This window comes from Protopterus annectens, chromosome 1.part2 (assembly GCF_019279795.1).
Source record: "Protopterus annectens isolate FY-2018-M chromosome 1.part2, PAN1.0, whole genome shotgun sequence".
NCBI lineage: Eukaryota > Metazoa > Chordata > Ceratodontiformes > Protopteridae > Protopterus > Protopterus annectens.
In genome coordinates this window covers 658,639,061-658,658,897 of record NC_056727.1, presented here as the reverse complement: position 1 = coordinate 658,658,897, position 19,837 = coordinate 658,639,061, and the positions used below count along the sequence as shown (strand labels likewise).

Genomic DNA, 19,837 nt, shown 5'->3' with positions numbered 1-19,837 from the left:
TTCAACATGGATGGTGAAATTCTTTTAGTGGTTGACAGTAAAAGCTTATGTGCTGGCATTGGTAGAAGTCTGCCCTTTAATGAACATTTAGCAGCAGCAAAGTTTGCTTTATCCAGTCCCAGGACCCTCATTAAGGTGAAATCCTTTCTCATGTCTGGTAAGTCTTCAGCCGTAATACATACGTTAGTTAACAGTCAGCTGACTGCTGCAGTTCCACATACAGTGGGTTTTCAGAAGATGATCTGCATTACTTGCAGCGAATGCAGACTGTTTCAAAATATTCTGTGTTTGGAATTTCTTGGCAAGAAAGTGCAGCATTTCTAGATTAAAGTCTGTTAATCTACAAATCAATGGCCAAGGCCTTATGTCTATATATGATCCATTGTTCTATATCAGGTCAGCAAATTAAAATCTAGCAAGAATCATATGATTTAATTCCTTTTTTAATCAAGAATTGTGAGTTATGGTTGGTGTTTCCTGGTTAAGAAACTGAATAACGTGACAGATGCATTTTGATCTTAACAATAAGGTGATTTCAGAAACAATGCACGTATTGCCACTGTAACAATCCTAGTGCTGATTAAAGGATTAGCCATATTTTTAAATCCCTACAAAACCACAAACAGCATTGGAAGAGCTTCAAGTTGCAAACCTCTGCTGCGTATCCCCTCATGTTCTTTCTGCTGCTTCTGAATCTGTAAAGATTCTGTCTGAAAAACCAAGATTGTCTATATTTTTTGAAGTATCTACCTTTTGAAACTTTGTGCCTTTTTGAATTTGAGAATTTTACACTTATCAGTTTTAAGAAATCTTATAAAGAGGAGTTTATTTTGCCAAATGTTTAATTTGTTATGGATGCAGTTGATTTATGTTCTGCATTTTATTTATGTACTGACTATTAAAACACTATTTTGTGTCTTTAGGTAAATTTGGGAAAGGTGCTAAAGAAAAACATTTTCATTCACTTCTTTTATACTTCCTTCAAATGATCAGTTTCTTACAGCTTTTTTATGTACTTTTGAGGTTACATCCTAGGTAGAGCGTGTCCTGGAGTAATCAGTAAACTATAGGTACTTCAACAGCCTTGCATGGTGTCACTCGTCCTTCTCTACCATAGATAACATCAGACGGAGTATTTTGTTTAGATGCTTTAATACATAGAAACACGATGTATAGCAGCATCATAAAACGCAAATGAACTGGCTAACAAAGCTGATATATATATATACGTGCATATATCTCAACCGCTAACTATAAAATGACAGTCAGACTCACACGTGCTCAGTATTTATACACTTGTGCAAGCCCTTGGATAGCTTCTTAAAGGTACATACATACACATTGATCTACATCCTTCCACTTAAAAAGATTTCCCTTTGTAAAAACAATATTAGAGTTAGTCATTATTATAGACATTAGAAGCAAAACACAATATTCATGTCCAAGTTGCCTTGTATTTGTTACAGGGTTTAGAGATGCAACCATATTTTATTTTGTTTTATTTTACATTTGTTAACTGGGAAAGTCCGACTGGACACGGGTCCATTTTCAGCAGAGGCCCGGGGCGATGAGCTCCAAACAACACATTCATTAGAATAACAGGCAATTACATGGAACATTGGTTTCATGTTATGAGAGTTTTCATTGCATACATACAAGGAGAAGATACATGCAGTTTGTTTGTGTCTTTCGGCTTTTCCCGGTTAGGGGTCGCCACAGCGGAACTCCGGTCCGCTAATGATAGGCAGTTGATTTTTACGTACTGGCTTGCCAGGCCTGACGCACAACCTTCAACGAAGGTACGCCCATTCACGCATGTATCCACGCAGAAGACGATCTATCTGAGAATCGAACCGGACAGCATCTTACTGTGAGGCAACAACGCTACCGCAGCACCACCACCGTGGAGAAGATGCATACAGTATGGAATACATTAAATTAACAGTTCATACAAAAGTCAAACATTGAGGTGTAGAGTATCAAAAGACATCTACTCAAAAGACCTAAAAAGAGGCAGAATTTCGTAGTCATGAAATAGACTTAGTGTAGTTGGGGGTACAGAGGAGTTACCTTTATAAGGCTTAGCCTGGTGAATGGCAAGAGCATAGCCAAATATTCTGAAAATGTTTTTTTCAGGAGTTTTTAAACTGAGTAGTGGAGGTGGTAGAGGTTATATATGGCTTGGTAGGGTGTTCCATTTTTTGGCACTGGTGCTGGCAAAAAGGGATTTGCCAGCATCATTTCTGTGCTCGATGACTTTTATGAGGTTTTGGTTGCTGGATCTAAGAGTTCTAGTGGGATGTGTGGTTGTATGAGTTCCTGTAGTGCGGGGGTTAGTTTGGGAAAGTAGTACAGTTTGTGAGCAGCAGATAGTTGGTTGAGTAGTAGCATATGAGGTAGCTCCAGCCAGTTGACTTGCTTAAGTGACAGACAGTGATGGGACCTATAAGGTGATTCAGTAACAAATTAACAGTTTTGTTGTAACAAGATTCCATTTTATTTAGGTCAGTTTGCCTGAGATTAGTTAAGATGGGAGAGGCATATAAGAGGATGGATAGGAGATGGGTCTTTGCAATGGTTGCTTTGGTGTTTAGTCATAAAGTGTTTGTTCCTATAAAGGAGTCCATTTTTTTGTTAACTTTCTTGATGGTTTGAGTAATGTGGATATCGAATTTAAGATCGTCAATTTCAACACCTAGCAGTTGTGTGTGGTAGGGCTGATTTGAGTGTTGTCTTTGGATTTGATGGAGAAGCAATCACTTAGTGGCGGTGGTTTTCCTGGGCCAAATATATATTGATGAAACATGTTTCTGCAAGGGTGAGGTAGTTCTGGGTTAAGGATTGAAGTTCATGTAGTGTGGAGGCGGCACAAACAAGGGTGGTGTCATCTGTGTATTGTACTACTGACACAGAGGGTGAGGATAAAGTGATGTGGTTAGTATATAAGGAGAACAGTAAGGGACCGAGAATAGACCCTTGAGGAACTCCTATGGTATCTGGCAATAGGGGGGATAGTTGGTCTTCCAGAGAACCGTTTGTTGACGTCCAGATAGGTAGCTGTTAAACCAAGCAATAGACTAGGGGCTTATTACAAACACACTGAAAATATGGTCCCTGTAATTATGTACGAATAAACTGTTCTGTGAGCTTGTAAGAACTTTCATATGCACAATAATCTCTTTGAAATGCTGTACTTTGCGAAATATGCTCTGCAATGACTCTTCTGTGAAATAACTTTACTTTAATACTGCACAAACCTGCAAACACGTTATACACTTCTGATAACTCGGATTATCTTTGATTAATAAGAAAAATACGGATTCACTAAGCACGTATTGAAAAATGCAGTCATTTCCCTTTGTTTTATTCATTTTATGCAATTCAGACTTTATTTCAAACATTTTCTGTAGTAATTTGAATATTTTTATTAATATCGTACATATCGGTTTATGCAAATATCATTTAGAATGTTCTCTATGCCTCTTTTCATATTTTGTGAATAAGAAATAGTGCTGAGCAAATTTTAATATCTGAAATTCGTTCCTGACCAGTTTTATGAAGTATACATATAATTGGGATGATTCAATCCTCTGTATTCCACCAGTTCCAAACAAGTGCCTTAAGTCATTTTAGCCATGCCGCCTCTAACACCATGTCCTTCAGACATTCCACTTCTGGCACCATGTCGCTCGTCCTTCTCTAGATGACAAGCAGGCAGGGTATTTTGTTTAGATGCTTTAATACGTAGAAACACATCAGGATGGAGAGCAGCATCATACAATACAAATGAACTGGCTAACAGAGCTTGTGTACATACATGCTTACATCTCAACAGCTAACCACAAAATGGCAGCCAGGCCCCCACATGCTCAGTATTTATACACTTGTGCAAGTCTTTGGATAGCTTCTTAAAGGTACATACACACACATTGATCTACACATGGTATCAGTGATGCAACTTTAAAATAGTTCTTTTTCAGTGACCCTGAACTGATGATGTGTCTGTTTTCTTAACTGAGCTCTTAACATGAGAATATGTTCGTGTTCTGTGTGGTGCCCTATTATTTAGGTTGCATTTTGTAGTTATATGTTTTATTTATTTTTTGCTGCAGCATGTTTTTCTATTAAAATATATCTTGTATAGTTTTTGTAAAATAAACAATGTTAAGTTGTCCATCTCGCCTTCATTCTTGCTGGATGGGTTCGGAGCCGACCTCGGCCACTCAAAAGCTCGAAAGTTGGTTCCACCGGCTCGAGGCTCCCCTTATATCCCACAGTGCTAGGCGGTAATACCCCAGATCTCGTTTGCCGCTACAGCTAATGAGGTGTGTTGCTTCAACCGGCTTCAGGTTAGTGTAGAAAACAGTTTAAAAACTCTAGAAAATCCCTTTTAAATTAGTTTTTGACCAGTATCCCCTTACTTTTAAAGGATTTTTATCCCTTCCTCCTTGTTTTTCTCTTCTTTTTACTACAAGAACTTGTATGTTCTTCCCTTAGGCCTTCGGGCCCTACCATCCCTCCTGGAGTGTATGTGTTTTTGTAGGGACTTTTAAAGATTTTTTTAAGACTATCTAAACTTATTAGTTTAAATTAGTTTTATTTTAGTGCATAGTGTAATCGGTGTGTTTGTGCTTGTGTGTAATTGCACTTGTTCCTTGAAATGTCTAAGGATTCGAAGGTCTCAGGCTTCAAGAAGTGTGACTCGTGCTGTCAGAAAATGTCTCTGACAGACGGTCACACTTCTTGTGTGTACTGCCTGGGACCTTTACACCTGCAGGACTCTTGTGCTGTATGCCATGGCTTCAGCCCTAGGGTCCTGCAGGAAAGAAAAAATAAGCTCATTTTACGGGGCTTGCTAAAGCCTGAGGGTCCCCCGACTGTTTCTTCGGGCAAACCTTCTAAGGCTTCTAGGTCTTGACTCCAGCAACTGAGTCGACACCTAAGACATCGAAGTCTGCTACAACATCGGCTCCGGCTGGAGCCGATGAGACTCGAACTCCTATTTCTGTGGTTCCCTCGGCTCCGGCTGGAGCCGAGGTATTGGAAATCTCTGAGTCGGCTCGATCAGACTATCGGAACCGACATCTAGGAAGAGGTCCAGGTCACCGTCCCTTGGCTCCGTTCATTCGGCTCCAGCATCTCCCTTGCTGTCTGAATGGAGCCATAGATCTCACTCCTCTAGGTCATCGAGACTTTCTGACCATGACCTTCAGAGGGTAGTGAGTCGACTTCTTAAGTCCGAGGCACTGGCCCAAATGCTTCAGAGCCCGACTCATCAGTCGATGCTTAATCCTATTTCTCAAAATGTTCCTCCTCCGACTCCTTTGAGCTCGGAGCCGGGGCGTTTCGGACCCGAGACTGTGGTAGCGTCGGAGCCGATACAGTTGTCTTTGGCGCCGTCGTCGGCTCCGATTTCTTCTTTGGAAGATTCTCGGCGCCGGACTTCCCTAGTCTGCTTCGAGGGGGTGAGTGGCATCGGACCCTTGTCCGACCCCGCTCTCCCTCTCGGCGCTTCGGCGCTGGTGAGTTCGGCTCCGATATCGGCCTCGGAACCATCACTGTCGGTGCCGAGGGAGGTTTTTAGCTTTTCGGAGCGGGGACCTCTGGCTCTGCCTGACAGGGGTGCTTTCGAGGTCATGCGGAGTGTGTTGGAACCTGGTTCAACTCCACAGTTGGCTCCATCCGCCCCTCCCTCCTCGGTGCCTCAGGTAAGGTCTATTCACTCCCTCATCCCAGACCGCAGAGAGCCAGCTCCTCAAGAATCCCCTGTGGGGATCTCATCCTCTTCCGAGGCCTCTCCTGAATTGGCAGGGGAGCCCCCGAGGAAGAGAAAGTGCAAGAGGAAGCACATAGACTCACCCGAGTCTGTCACCTCGGACACGGATTTAGAGGATTCTGAGGGTTCCCCCCGTTCCCCTTCTGAAGATGTCTCCTTTGCAGACATCCTGGAGATCTTGAGACAGAGGGGAAATTGGCCAGCCCTTAACCCTTCGGAGGATGAATCTGTGTATCTTGAGGCGTTCGGCTCTCGCCCTTCCACCTCCTGGGTGTCCTCCCCCTTTGACCCCCTTATGCAGGTGGTAGCAAAAAAGGCTTGGACGGCTCCTGACTCTGTGGACCCCACCCCCAGGAGACCTTCAAAGTTTATTACAGCACCAGCAGACAAGCAATTTCTGACTAAGGGAGTTTCTGTGAATGCTATGGTGGTAGCTGCTGCCACTAAGAAGGAACTAGCTGATCCTTCAGTGCCTGTCCATCCCCCTAACAAGGAATCTAGGTCTATGGACAGGTACGGGAAGCGGATGTTTTCGTCAGCGACCTTTTCAATGCGTTCGCTGAACTACCTCTGTCATTTCACTCGTCTTCAAAGAGACTTGATCAAGGAAGCTAGTGAGATGTTAAAGGATCCTACAGCTGCGGGTTTTCAGGACAAGATGAACACTCAGCTGGCTACCCTAAATTCTATAGCAAACTCCTCCATGCGCCTTCTTTCATATGCGGCTGATGGAGCGAGCAGAGCCGCAGGTACAGGTGTGGCCTTGCGCCGGCATGCCTGGATGCGGCTATGCAATTTTGCGGACCCCTTTAAGACGTCTTTCACTAATTCCCCGTTTGACGGATCGTCCCTTTTTGGTCCTCAAGTGAAAGAAACCTTGACAAGGTGCGAGACTGATGGCAAAACTCTTTCTGCCGTCGGAGTCCGTTTTTCTACTCCTTCTAGGCCTTACCCCAAGGGCCAGAAAAGTGGAAAGATGTGGTTCCGCAAGCAATCTCAAGGGGCTTTGCCTGACGCACAGAGTCGGTTCCCCTCTAGAGGCAGAGGGGGGAACAATAATGGTAGACGCCGCCCTAGAGGCAGGGGGGGTCCGCAGAACCAGGGCAATCGAGAAACTTTTCCGATAAGCCCTTTCAGCATCCCTGAGGTGTTGCCCGGCTGTCCACCTTCGGAGGCAGTCGGGGGAAGACTATCACTGTACCCAGAAGCCTGGCGTTCTCTAACTCAAGACAAGTGGGTACAGTCCATCATTTCCGAAGGCTATTCCATTCCATTCTTTCGCTCTCCTACCCAATCAAAAAAGTCCCTTCCAGATGTTCCACCCGCTCAAAGGGAACAAGCAGCGTTAGAAATATCAAAGTTGCTTGTAAAAAGAGCCATTCAACCAGTTCCAGCAGACCAGCAAGGATCCGGAATCTACTCCAAATTCTTTTTGGTTCCAAAGAAAACAGGGGACTGGAGGCCCATCTTGGATCTCAGTATCTTGAACAAGTCTGTCAAGAAAACAAGGTTTCGGATGGTCACGCTGCAATCCATCCTACCTCTACTGGGGAAGGAAGACTGGATGTGCTCTATAGACCTCCAGGATGCGTACTATCACATAAAAATGAACAGACGCTCCAGGAGATTCCTCCGCTTCAGGCTGGGAACCAGTCACTTTCAATTCAGGGCCCTGCCCTTTGGACTCACCACAGCCCCCCGGGTGTTTACCAAATGCATGGCAGTGGTTGCCTCTCATCTGAGACGCCAAGGATTCCAGGTGTTTCCATACCTAGATGACTGGCTCCTTACAGCTCCCACCAAGCATCTTCTGCTACTTGCCAGAGACTACACTTTTCGCATCTTTCGAAAGCTAGGTATCTCAATAAATTGCAAAAAGTCTGTTTTGTTGCCTTGTCGTGCTATTACCTTCATAGGCGCAAATCTAGACACAGTCAGCATGTCAGCGAGACTCACAGATCAAAGGATCGTAGACATACACAAACTGGTCTCTCTTCTTTTCCACAGCAACAAGATCAAAGTCAGATTGGTCCTGAAAGTTCTGGGGATAATGGCAGCTGCTATCCCTCTACTTCTATTAGCCAGATTTCACATGAGAATCTTACAATGGATGCTCTTCACACAATGGTCATACCAACAACTTCCGATGTCCCACACCATTGTGATAACCCAAGCATGCAGGAATCATCTTCGTTGGTGGATTTCTTCCCCACAGCTCTTCTTAGGAAGACCCTTTGTCCCTCCCCCTCCAGTTGCTACTCTGACGACGGACGCCTCCCTGATCGGGTGGAGGGGGCATTATCAGGGAAGGACAGTCCAGGGCATATGGCAACCTCACGAACGCCACTTGCATATAAATGTTCTAGAGATGAGAGCAGTGCTTTTAGCGTTGCAAGCCCTTCAAGACTCTCTTCCGGTGGGAACGATAGCAATACAGACGGACAACATGTCTGTAGTGTGGTATATCAACAAACAAGGCGGAACCAGATCCTACCCCCTATGTCGAGAGGCACTCAGACTGTGGCAATGGGCGATTTCTTCTCAGCGGTTTCTGATTGCAACGCACATCCCCGGGAAGTCCAATATTATAGCGGACAAATTGAGCAGAGCTATTCTCATGCCTCACAAGTGGTCTCTGAAGAATTCAGTATTGAAAAAAAATTTTTCTGAAGTGGGGCCAGCCTTGCTGCGACCTTTTTGCTACTCCCCAAAACAGCAAGTGCAGAGATTATTTCACCCTCTTTCCTCTACCAGGCCATCCCAGCAGAGACGCTCTGGTCCAGATTTGGCCCCGGGGACTTCTGTACGCATTTCCTCCCTTCCCACTAATTTCTCAAGTGATACAGAAAGCCATCGCTCAGAAAGCTTCCTTGATCCTCATTGCCCCTTACTGGCCTCGACAGGTTTGGTTCCCCTTTCTACACCATTTTCTGTTGGAGCAACCCTGGCATCTGGACCTAGTTCCAGATCTTTTGACCCATCAGTCGGGTCAGTTACATCGCTCCCTTCCCTCCCTGAACCTCACTGCTTGCTTCCTCCAATTCCAACCCTAGCCAGGCTTCCGCTAATATCTCACTCAGTTCGAGATATTTTAATAGCTTCCCATAAATCCTCCACTCAGAAGATTTATCTTAGTAAGTGGAAGCGTTTCTCCTTTTGGGCTCATGGCAGGGACATAGATCCTTTCACTGCTCCCATTCAATCGGTCCTTGATTTTTTAGCCGAACTATTCCACTCAGGTTAGTCTCAATTGGCAGCCATATCTAACTTTCATGTGGGCATCTCGGATTCTGCCATCATGTCTCACAAGCTTTGCAAAGCTTTCTTGAAAGGAGTTTTTCTTCTCAAGCCTCCTATAAGAAATCCTCCTCCTTCTTGGGACCTTAACTTAGTTCTCACATCTTTGATTCTTCCCCCTTTTGAACCTGCAGCTTCCTGTTCAGTGAAATTGCTATCCTGGAAAACACTCTTTCTGGTAGCCATTACTTCGGCTAGAAGGGTCTCAGAGCTTCATGCACTCAGCAGTCGACCACCATATCTTTTGTTTCATAAGGATAGGGTATCCTTACGGACCAATCCATCCTTTTTACCTAAAGTAGCCTCTGCGGCAAATCTAAATCAAAACATTGACCTTCCTGTGTTTTTTCCTAACTATTCTAACAGGTCTGAACAAAAATTACATTGGCTAGATGTTCATCGACAATTAAGGTATTATTTGGATAGGACCAAACAGACCAGAAAAACTGACCAATTGTTTGTCTCTTATGCAGAAGGCAGAAAGGGCCTTCCAGTTTCGAAAGCATCACTCTCCAGATGGCTTACATCCTTGATTACCTTTGTGTATGAGATTAGACACCAAAAGTTGCCCAACAGACCTAAGGCTCATTCAACTAGAGCTTTGGCTACTTCTATAGCTTTCCAAGACAGGCTGCCTATTGATACGATTTGTGCAGCAGCTACATGGGCTACTCCTCACACTTTCATTTCTCATTATAAGTTGGATTTAGCTTCTAGACATAGAGCTAACTTTGGTTCCACTGTACTCAAGAGTTTGTTCCGATAGGCCACCCGGGACAAGGTGCTAGGGACGCGGTCCCATCCAGCAAGAATGAAGGCGAGATGGACAACTTAACATATAGAAGTTATGTTCTTACCATAACGTTCCATGTTAGTTGTCTTCTTCTCGCCTTCTTTCTTGCGTCCCAACCTCCTTCCCCCTAGCCTGGACAGACCTAGAGGAGTTTGATTGTGACCTTTCTTCCTACCACCTCTATTGTATATATGTATATACTTTACTATGTATATATTCCTTCATCAGGTTATAGGTCACCTTCCTTCTGTCATTTTATAGAGGTGGGTTTCCCATTTCCAGTATTCTGGATTTCTTTGGCTGGGCCTAGCTTACAAACGAGATCTGAGGTATTACCGCCTAGCATTGTGGGATATAAGGGGAGCCTCGAGCCGGTGGAACCAACTCTCGAGCTTTTGAGTGGCCGAGTCGGAGCCGAGGTCGGCTGCAAACCCATCCAGCAAGAAAGAAGGCGAGAAGAAGACAACTAACATGGAACGTTATGGTAAGAACATAACTTCTATTTTTATGTACTTTTCATTTTTCAGAATTTGCATATGGTGGTCATCCTTATCCATTTTCTGGAATATTTGAAATCAGTCCAGGTGATACAGCTGAACTAGGTGAAGCTTTTAAATTTAAGTAAGTAGAAAAGGGTATATGATATGTTTATATTGCATTGTGATTACTTCAGATCCCATTATTTAAAACATTTAAACAGTGCTTATTTTTATAGCTTCATGGACTATGTCTAATAATTCATGATGATAAACAGCATTAAGATACTTCTTTTTTCTGCTTTATTGTTGGTTGTATTCAATCATAAGTGAAACAAATCTACACAGTAGATAATTATAAAAAAGTGAAAGATCTGTGACATTAGTAAAGAATTGACAGAAAGCATGTCTTGGACTAGAGCTAAACAATTTCAGTCATGCCTGAAGAATATCTCAATGGAGAATATAATAAAGGACCACTGTATTGAGAAACTGAAAAAAAAATCTCATCAGTCTGTGCACTAAGGATGGCCATGTTGTACTACAAGTGGTTTTATTTTTAAATATGTCTACCTCATAAATGGTATGATGGAGTGGCTATAGTGATGCGACTTTGTTCTTTGGCTAAGATGTCTTCCTTCCACATTATACTCCGTGTCTCAGTGGATTGCATTACTTTAGCTACCTATTTACTTTAGACTGCAGTGTCCATTGAGTTAAGAGTGGTAGTTCTCAAATATACTGCTTTCTTTCAAAGTCTTTGTCCTGAGCATTAGTACATTTTTCCCCTGACATGTTTTTTGTTTTCCTTCTATCAAATACACTGTAATTAGTCCCCCCCCCCCCTTTAAACTGCAAATAATGCTTACATTGCATTGTTTTCTGGAGGTTAAGAGTTAAATAACTGCAGTAGCTCCCCCATCTAGTTACACCATCAGTCAGCTAGAGGTGCAGTTTTCTGACATTCCAGCCTCATCTGTTGTGCCATCTTTGACAGGCAGTACACAGTAAGAGCTGTTAAATCCTGATGCGTTTGGAGGGGAAATAAAGAAGTACACCTTAACGCAGTAAGTACTGAAATAACTCTATGCCCCAAAGATGGCAGAGGAGAGCAGCTCAGTAAGGGAGGAACAGAGGGGAGTGGTTGAGAGCTTGGCTATCTTGTGGGGAAGAAAGCAGTCCAACCAGCCCCACTACTGACACTATCAAGTGTTGAGATCTAGCATTAAGCAGTATGTGTCAGATGATAAGTTTGCTTCACTTTAGCCAGAGAGACTAGCAGTCTTTGTGTGATGCATGCATCTCCCGAAGAAGCAGTGATTGTGGAAGTCAGAGCTGTCACTTGGAAAAGTCAGGTTGAGGGTGGTCCTGCATGTATATGATCACTTGCTACAGTGCCCAACTCTCTCCTCTGAAGGGAATGAATGAGCTTATAAGGATTTTTCCTCACTGAGGGGAAAAAACTGGCCAATGGACATTCTTCCTGATTACAGAAAGAATGGGCCAGCTGTCACCCTGTGACTTTTGCATGCAGCATAGTGCTTACAGTGTGTAGAGGGTGTTTCAGCTTGGTGAGGAATATTAATTATTTGGTTTGTTGAATATCTTTTCAAATGTATTTGGAGGCTTCATGGACTAGCTTCCTTTGCAACAGAGCAAACATGCCAGTCTCTGTATTTAGTTATTCAAAATGTCTGATCTGTCTCAGTAATTTTGCTTTTTTTGCTGATCTAAAACTAATGTCTAGAGATACATATTGAAAACTTTTTATGTGATGCCACACAGAGTCTTTTTTCAATAATGACTAGTCTTTTATTTCCATAGCAAAGAAATGGTCTGTCTCTTTAAAATGTCATACATTCAGAATTTTAGCTACTTCAACATATTAAAATGAAGTAAAAAGTATTTTTCAATAGCCCCAAAGAAGACACTGATGGGCGTCTAAAGCATGGTGTATTTTTGTGACTACATGTACAAAGACTGATCCCCTCAAGGGTTATCTATGTGTACGTTTCTCTGACTGTGAACCTTAAATAGCTGAGCAAGCCCAGCACCTTAGAGATTAGTTGCTGTATTGGCTCTGTTCTTGATTTGTTGTACCAGGTGAGTATTGTGGCAGCAGTGCTGGTGCTTGCATCACTCTATCTTTTGTAAGAGCAAAGTCTTGTGGAACCGGCATGTCACCTGTGAATTATACTATGCTTGCAAAGGTTTGTGACACCTATGCCTGTGTTGGTTCTTTGTACCACTTTACCAGTACAGGCAAAAAATGACACAGGATTCTAATGTTTTACATTTGAAGCAATGTACTGTGCTTGCTAGTTCTATGATACTATGTCTATAATCTGTATTATTTCTCCCATGTTTGTATCGCTTGTAAATTGTGGTGGTGTACATGCTAATGTCATCCTATGTCATTATTTGCCTTTGCTGTCACCTTGTATCATTTTTAATTATTGTACTGTGCTTGATAGGCTTGTGGCACCCATGCCTATAAAGTATGTCTTTCTGCCTTATCCTGTTGTGTACATATTATCTGTAGTCAGTGATGGTGGTGCAACAGGTGGCACACTTGCCTTTGATGCAGAAGGCTCTGGGTTCTATTCCCAGATGAAGTAGCTGAATTGCTGCACTCCTAAGTTTGCCATCCATTGGATGAGACATTAAACCAAGGTCCCAACTGCTTGAATTGGTGGTAGCTCAACTGAATGTGAAAGATCCCATGGCACCAATCGAAAAGCATAGGAGTTCCTTATTTAACACAACATACATGTGTCTAGATGTTCTTCGTGTTTCACTGTTGCAGTCATCACACTTGGGTTATCTGCCTGCAGGTAGCCCTCAGTCGGCCTGAATACCAGAGTCATGGGATTTCTGCGTTGGATGCTGTTGCCTCTTCCATGACGTCAGGGGTATAAAACATGCAGTCGATGCCATTACATCAGCTTTTCTTTCCACGTGGGAACCCGAAGCAGGTCACAAGTGCCAGTTGGCCGTTACCTGAAATTTTCATTTTTCGAGTTTCAAACCTGAGGTCTTCTAAAGCTAAGTACCCCATTGGGGATCCTTTTTCCTTGCTCTAACCGATGTCAGAAAAGGTTAACAATTGTCTTGCCTGTGGAAAGCAAATCCCTCCCAGAGATTTTCATTCTTACTGCGTCACCTGTTTAGGCCCAGACCACGACGTTCCTCTCTGTCGGTTCCTCTCTGACAGACTGCATAGGTCCAAAACTGCCGAAGACGCTTCCGTTAAGCTAGTCGCCAGTCCACCAGTACTCCAGTGAGGTGCCTTTGCAGCCCCTGATACCTGCTTCTACAGATTCGCAGGCCTCTGCTGAGACCCATTCGGAGTCCTGTATGCCACAAGATGCTTTTTCGACTATGGAACATGCGAACGCTTCTACCTTGGATGGGTCTGGAGTCGCTGTGCAGGCACTGGCTTCTGAGGGTGTATTCTGACCTTACGATGTTCGTATTAAACCGACAACATCGTTTTTGACTAGAACTACCAAATTTCTCAGGCCCAGAGTTTGCACTACACCTAGAAAATCAACAACCAAAGCTCATGCTCAAGCTCCCATGCCACAGAAACAAATGCTTAGAATGGCTGAAGACCTTATTACTTTAATTAGGGGAAGCTAGCTTCCCCCCTCTAAAAGACAAAAGAATTGATTTTCCTTCTGATTCTACAGACCATGAGTCCGATGACTCTGATCCCTCTGATTACCAGGACATACCCTTATCTACTTATGAGGATTCAGATGCAGAGGATTCCATTCCTCCGGCCTCCTTACCAGAGGACTTTTCTTTTGGTGAAACCTTGCATACCTTGAGAGCATTTCCGCTGGGAATGCCAGGACTACCCTCAGTCCAAAAAGAGACTCAGAGAATTTTTAGACTTGCCTCAGCACAGGCCTCTAGCTATACACTCCGTCCTGGATATTGTAGATGATGTCTTCATGGAATCCAGTCTTACGCCTGATACTTTACTACCAGCTCCTAGAAAGCCTGACTGGTACTACAGAGTACCTGACTCTCACAAATTTCTCTTTAAGAATCCCACTGCGGATCCAGAGACCATTTCCCAGGGATCTAAAGGCATTAAGGCTACTACAGCCAAAAACCCTACCCCTTCGGACAGGGATTCTAGAGCTTTAGACAGATGGGCTAAGAAGGTATATACCTCTGCAACTCTTGCCATCAGGGCTTTGAATTGCCAGTTTCACATGTTGAAGTACCAGCATCATATTATGGAACTAATTAAACAAAAAAAAGTTGTTGCTTCCAGATTGTGCAGAAAATAAAGATTTATAAGAGTTACTGCATTCTGCAAACCAAGTCAGTAAACATACTTTGCAGTGTGATTTTGATGCCTTAGAAGCATCTTGCAGGGCTGCTGTCACTGGGTCTGTACTGAGAAGGCATGCTTGGTTGAGGGAACAAATCTTGGCAGACTATGTCAAAGAAAAATTACTAGATGCTTCATTTAAACCAGGAACATTTGTTTGGCACAAAAGCAGAAGTAGTTCTTAAAAAGGTGGTGGAAAAAGCTAAATCTATGCAAACGGTTAAAGATTTCTTACAGTACAGCCACCTAGATTCAGTAGGCATTGGTCTTCTAAAAACTGGTCATTTCCAGTCCAAACCCAGGGGCAACAGACCACCAAGACTACAGTCTCAGGGTATGCAGAGATCTAAACAGTGGAGTGCTTCCACCTCAAAAACAGGTAGTGGTAAGCCGCCCCCTTACAGAAAAAGTTTACAATGACTTGCCTATCGTCCTTCCCAGCCATGGCCAAGTACTTGCACCCCTAGAAGGAAAACTCGCCCTGCATGCAAAAAACTGGATGTCCATTACCCAGGACTGATTGGTCCTAAACATTGTATCCTTTGGTGGGCAGAGGCATGCATCCACAACAAGGGACTTCCTTTCACTCAACCCCTCGCCGCCCAAACCCTGACAACAGACGCATCAGACTATGCATGGGGGCTCACATGGCAGGCAAATGCTTTCAAGGCAAATGGAGCCCAGCATAAATTCCCCTGCATATCAATCAAAAAGAAATGTTAGCTGTACAGAATGCTCTGACAACCTTCAGATACCTTATCATTCCAGGACAACTCCTGATAAAGACAGACAACACCACAGTTATGTGGTATATAAACAAGCGGGGGGGACTCATTCCTACCCACTCTGCAGGTTAGCCATGGCCCTGTGGAACACAGCCTTGAGCAACCAAGTGCATCTGCAAGCTCAGTTCCTGCCAGGCAAACAAAATTCACTGTCAGACGACTTAAGCAAAAATCTGTTGGACCCATGAGTGGAAACTGGAGCCCAACTCATTCAAACTTCTAATCCACAGGTGGAGGACACCAGAGGTGGATCTCTTTGCTTCCCCCCAAAACCATCAATTGAGCAAATTGTGCACCAGAAATCCTCATAGCCAAGTGTGGAAAGTGGATGCCCTATCCTTTACATGGGGAAACCTCTCAATTTATGCCTTTCCCCCTCTGCCCCTCCTCTCAAAAGTACTACTTAAGATCAAACAGGACAGACCAAGGACAATACTTATTGCCCCAGACTGGCCATGCCAGCACTGGTACCCACTCCTACGCAGTTTGACAGTGCCACCCTGGCACCTACATCAGACCCCCTCCCTGCTGTCCCAGCAGGAGGGACAGATTTTGCATCCACAGCTGCAAACCCTGAACCTTGCAGCCTTGGCTTATCCCCTGAATACACCACCAGCAACCATCAGCAAACAGGTGCTGGACATCATCATTGAGGCCAGAAGGCCTAGTACTAGGAAATCCTATTCAGAAAAGTGGAAAAGATATTGTTCTTGGAGCCAGTCTCAAGGAAAGGACACAGCCGTGCCCACCTTACCTCAAATCCTAGATTACCTAGCAGAGCTGCTCCACAAAGGCCTATCCTTCTCATCAATTAAGATTCATGCCTCTGCCATCACAGCTCATTACAATACTGAGCCACCTCTCTTCTCACCCTCTCATCAAACAGTTCCAGAGATGAGCTAACAATTTAAGGCCCCCGAGGAGAGCTACCACCCCTGCCTGGGACCTTAACTTTGTACTAGAGAAGCTCATGCTTCCCCGTTTTGAGCCTGCTGCTGCAGCAGAGTTAAAATTCCTCTCTTGGAAAACAGTATTACTTCTAGCCATCACTGTAGCAAAAAGAGTGTCTGAGTTACAGGCACTAATGGTTGTGGAACCCTTCATTGTTTTCCATGCTGACAGGGTTTCCCTCAGGACTAACCCATCGTTTAGACCCAAGGTGGTGTCCAGTGTGGCATTAAACCAATCCATCTGTTTACTAACCTTTTTCCCTAATCCTCAGAATAAAGGGGAAAGGATCCTGCACTCCTTGGACGTGCACAGACAGCTCAGGTTCTACCTTGACAGGACTAAACCTTTCAGAAAATCTGACCAGCTGCTAGTCAGCTTTGTTACAGGGACAGAGGGCAAGGCCATTTCAAAGCAAACCATTTCCAAATGGATAGCGCACTGCATCATTTCTGCTACAAACACCATGGAAAACCTACCCCACAGGGGATCAGAACTCATTCCACTAGGGCTTCCTCAACCTCTACAGCATTCCTCAGGAGAGTCCCTACCAGGGACATCCTGGAAGCTGCAACCTGGAGTTCTGTACACACCTTCACCAAGCATTACCACTTAGCTATCCTTTCTAAATCCAGAGCTGGATTTACCACAGCAGTCTTACAAGGCCTGCTAGCCAGCCCCAATACTTCTTGACTGCCTCCACCCTTCCTCAGCTTTGGGAATCAACCCAAGTGTGATGACTGCAACAGTGAAACACTAAGAACATAGTGCAGTTGTGTACACTTACCATAAATGTAGATGTTCGAGTGTATTCACTGTTGCAGTCCTGGTTACCATCCCTCCAGCCCCCTGACTTTTCTGTACTTTCTACCTATCCTGTTTTTGGCCATATCTTATGGCAATGGTATTTACTTTTTACTGGAGGTGTTCCACACCATGTAATTGCTTCCTATTTTGGAGGCTCCTGACATCTGGGGCAAGAAAAACTGCAGGCAGATAACCCAAGTGTGATGACTGCAACAGAGAATACACTCGAACATCTACATTTATGGTAAGTGTACACAACTGTACTTTCTATTTATCATGTTTCGTACAACATCTTCATTGCTTTTCTTCCATAATTGACCCACACTCTTTCTACAACCATATTTTTCACAGTATATCTCTTCCGAAATTAATTTCCAGTTAAACAAAATTCAGTTCAATCTTTCATTCCAAACAACCTGTATTACATAAAATTATCAACTCTTCTCATATATTTTTTCTTCTTATTCTATTATTCATATATAATATTTAAATTTGTATTGTCTGTTATAAAAAAAAAATTCTTCACATAACTTTTTCCAGAATTATTTTACATTTCAAAAAAAATGCTGTGCTGTCTCTTCTTCCCCCACAAAATAAGCACGTTATTTAAGCTTTCTTTGTATATGGTATATTCCTCTTTACTGGTAACTTATTACCAGTCTCCGTAAGAAATCTTGACACCATACTATCTTGTTACACAAATTTTTCCATACTTTAATAGCTGTAATCAGTTCTGCTGGTATATTTTTTCCATGGATTGTCAAAACAATATAGTTTCATTGCATTATTATACCACATCCTTGTATCTTTCTCTTTATCATCAATTTTTATTTTCCATGTTAGTATTTTTCTTTAAATTCTTTGTATCTTTTTCTTGCTCTTATCTCCCAGATTTTTTGTAATTACTTTTACCCACTTTAAAACCCTATGCAGTTAAAGAAACAGTTTAGTTACCCCCCAATCCCCTTTCATCTTAACTCATCTATAATGCACCTCTTTTCACTGGGTTTAATCGTGTCTTGAACTCCATATGAAAGAAAACACAGATTACACAGTTTCCATTTCATTTTTTTTGACCATCTTTTATTTAAATTTTAAGGAATTGCTTGATGCCATGCAGTCCTTTTCATATTTTACTGAGATCGTATAAACATTTGACATACTAGCAAAGACACTTCGTTTATTGAAAAGTACGCACCCCGACTTTCAGCACATCACCAAGACCCTTACTTTTTTCATTGTTGAGGGTACTTCCCATTTTCCTTAAAACATCCATTCAGACAAGCCAAAACTTTTATTATCCATATTTTGTTCTTAGCAAATACAAATATATTGTCTGTAAATGTCAAAACTACCAGTATCACCATCTCATTTTGCATCACGTGTCTAGCATCTTTCATTTTATAAGCAATTTCATTCACGGTCACATTTATCATTAGTGCAAACAATATTCCACTCATGGGCCATCCTTGTTAAACCACACTTCATGCAAATTTCTTTACTCAGCCAACCATTCACTTAACGCACTCAATTATTCTGATATGCTAACATACACACACTTCTAATTCTGTTACCTGTTCCATACTTTCCTGTAACATTTCTCAAAGCATCATGTTGTACGGTATCAAATGCCTAGCAGATGTCACCTGCTGTACGTTTCACATCCTACATTTTGCTTATAACATTCACCCACCTTTTCTTTCACAACCAGTAACAATTCTTGTCAACCCTTCCCTTTTATACAATATATACTTCCTTCCATTCTCCTCAATATTATTCCCATAAAAAAATTTATAATCTGTTATTTAACATGTCTTCCAAGTTTTTTTTCTATTCTTCTCAACTTTTTTCCATATAAATTGTAACATCCCACTGCATAACTCTTTATGAACAAACATTTCCTTCAGCCATTCATTTGATAAATTTACAAAACTACCTTGTCAGTCTATTAATTATTTGTACTTTCCTTAACCTGTACTGTCTGGGCCTGATACTGAATCCACATTTACTTTAATTACTGCATCTAGTTGAGTAATACATAATTTCTTTTTCAAAGTCTTCTTTAACTCATTCTGGCAATTTCTTTATTGTCCATTCTCTCATGTTCATCGTGTTTCACTGTTGCAGTCATTAGACTTGGGTTATCCTGCTGGCAGGCTACCCGCAGTCGGCCCGAATTCCAAAGTCTAGGTCCGGCGTCGGTTGCTGTCACCCCTTCCCTGACGTTAGAGCGCCAGGGGTATAAAAGATGTAGCCGACGCCATTTTCTTCAGTCTTTCTTGCCGCACGGTGCCCGAAGCAAAAGCAGTTCGCTAGTGTTGGTCGGCCGACTCCTGAGATTTTCAAAAGCGAATTTCAGATCCGAAGTCTTCATTAAAGCTAAGTACCCCATTGGGGAAACTTTTTTCTTGCTCCAGACCGATGTCAGAAAAAGTTAACAATTGTATTTCTTGTGGGAAGCAAATACCTCATAAGGATTTTCATTCTTACTGTAATCCTTGCCTAGGCCCTGATCACAATGTTGCTAGCTGTCGGTTTTGTGCTAGATTTAACTAACGCACTATAAAGCGTCGGTTTGATTTTGCCTTTCATTACTTTGGCCGAAGA

The 19,837-nt window shown here is 42.8% G+C and overlaps 1 protein-coding gene across 1 annotated transcript in view; it reads left to right on the top strand.

Annotated features, from left to right (window-relative positions):
* DESI2 (desumoylating isopeptidase 2) overlaps nt 1-19,837 on the top strand; it is a 1,042,498-nt gene that overhangs the window by 768,353 nt on the left and 254,308 nt on the right. The window contains exon 3 of the mRNA XM_044058147.1: nt 10,394-10,487. Within this exon, the coding sequence (XP_043914082.1) occupies nt 10,394-10,487 (94 nt within the window). The remainder of the gene's footprint in view (nt 1-10,393; nt 10,488-19,837) is intronic.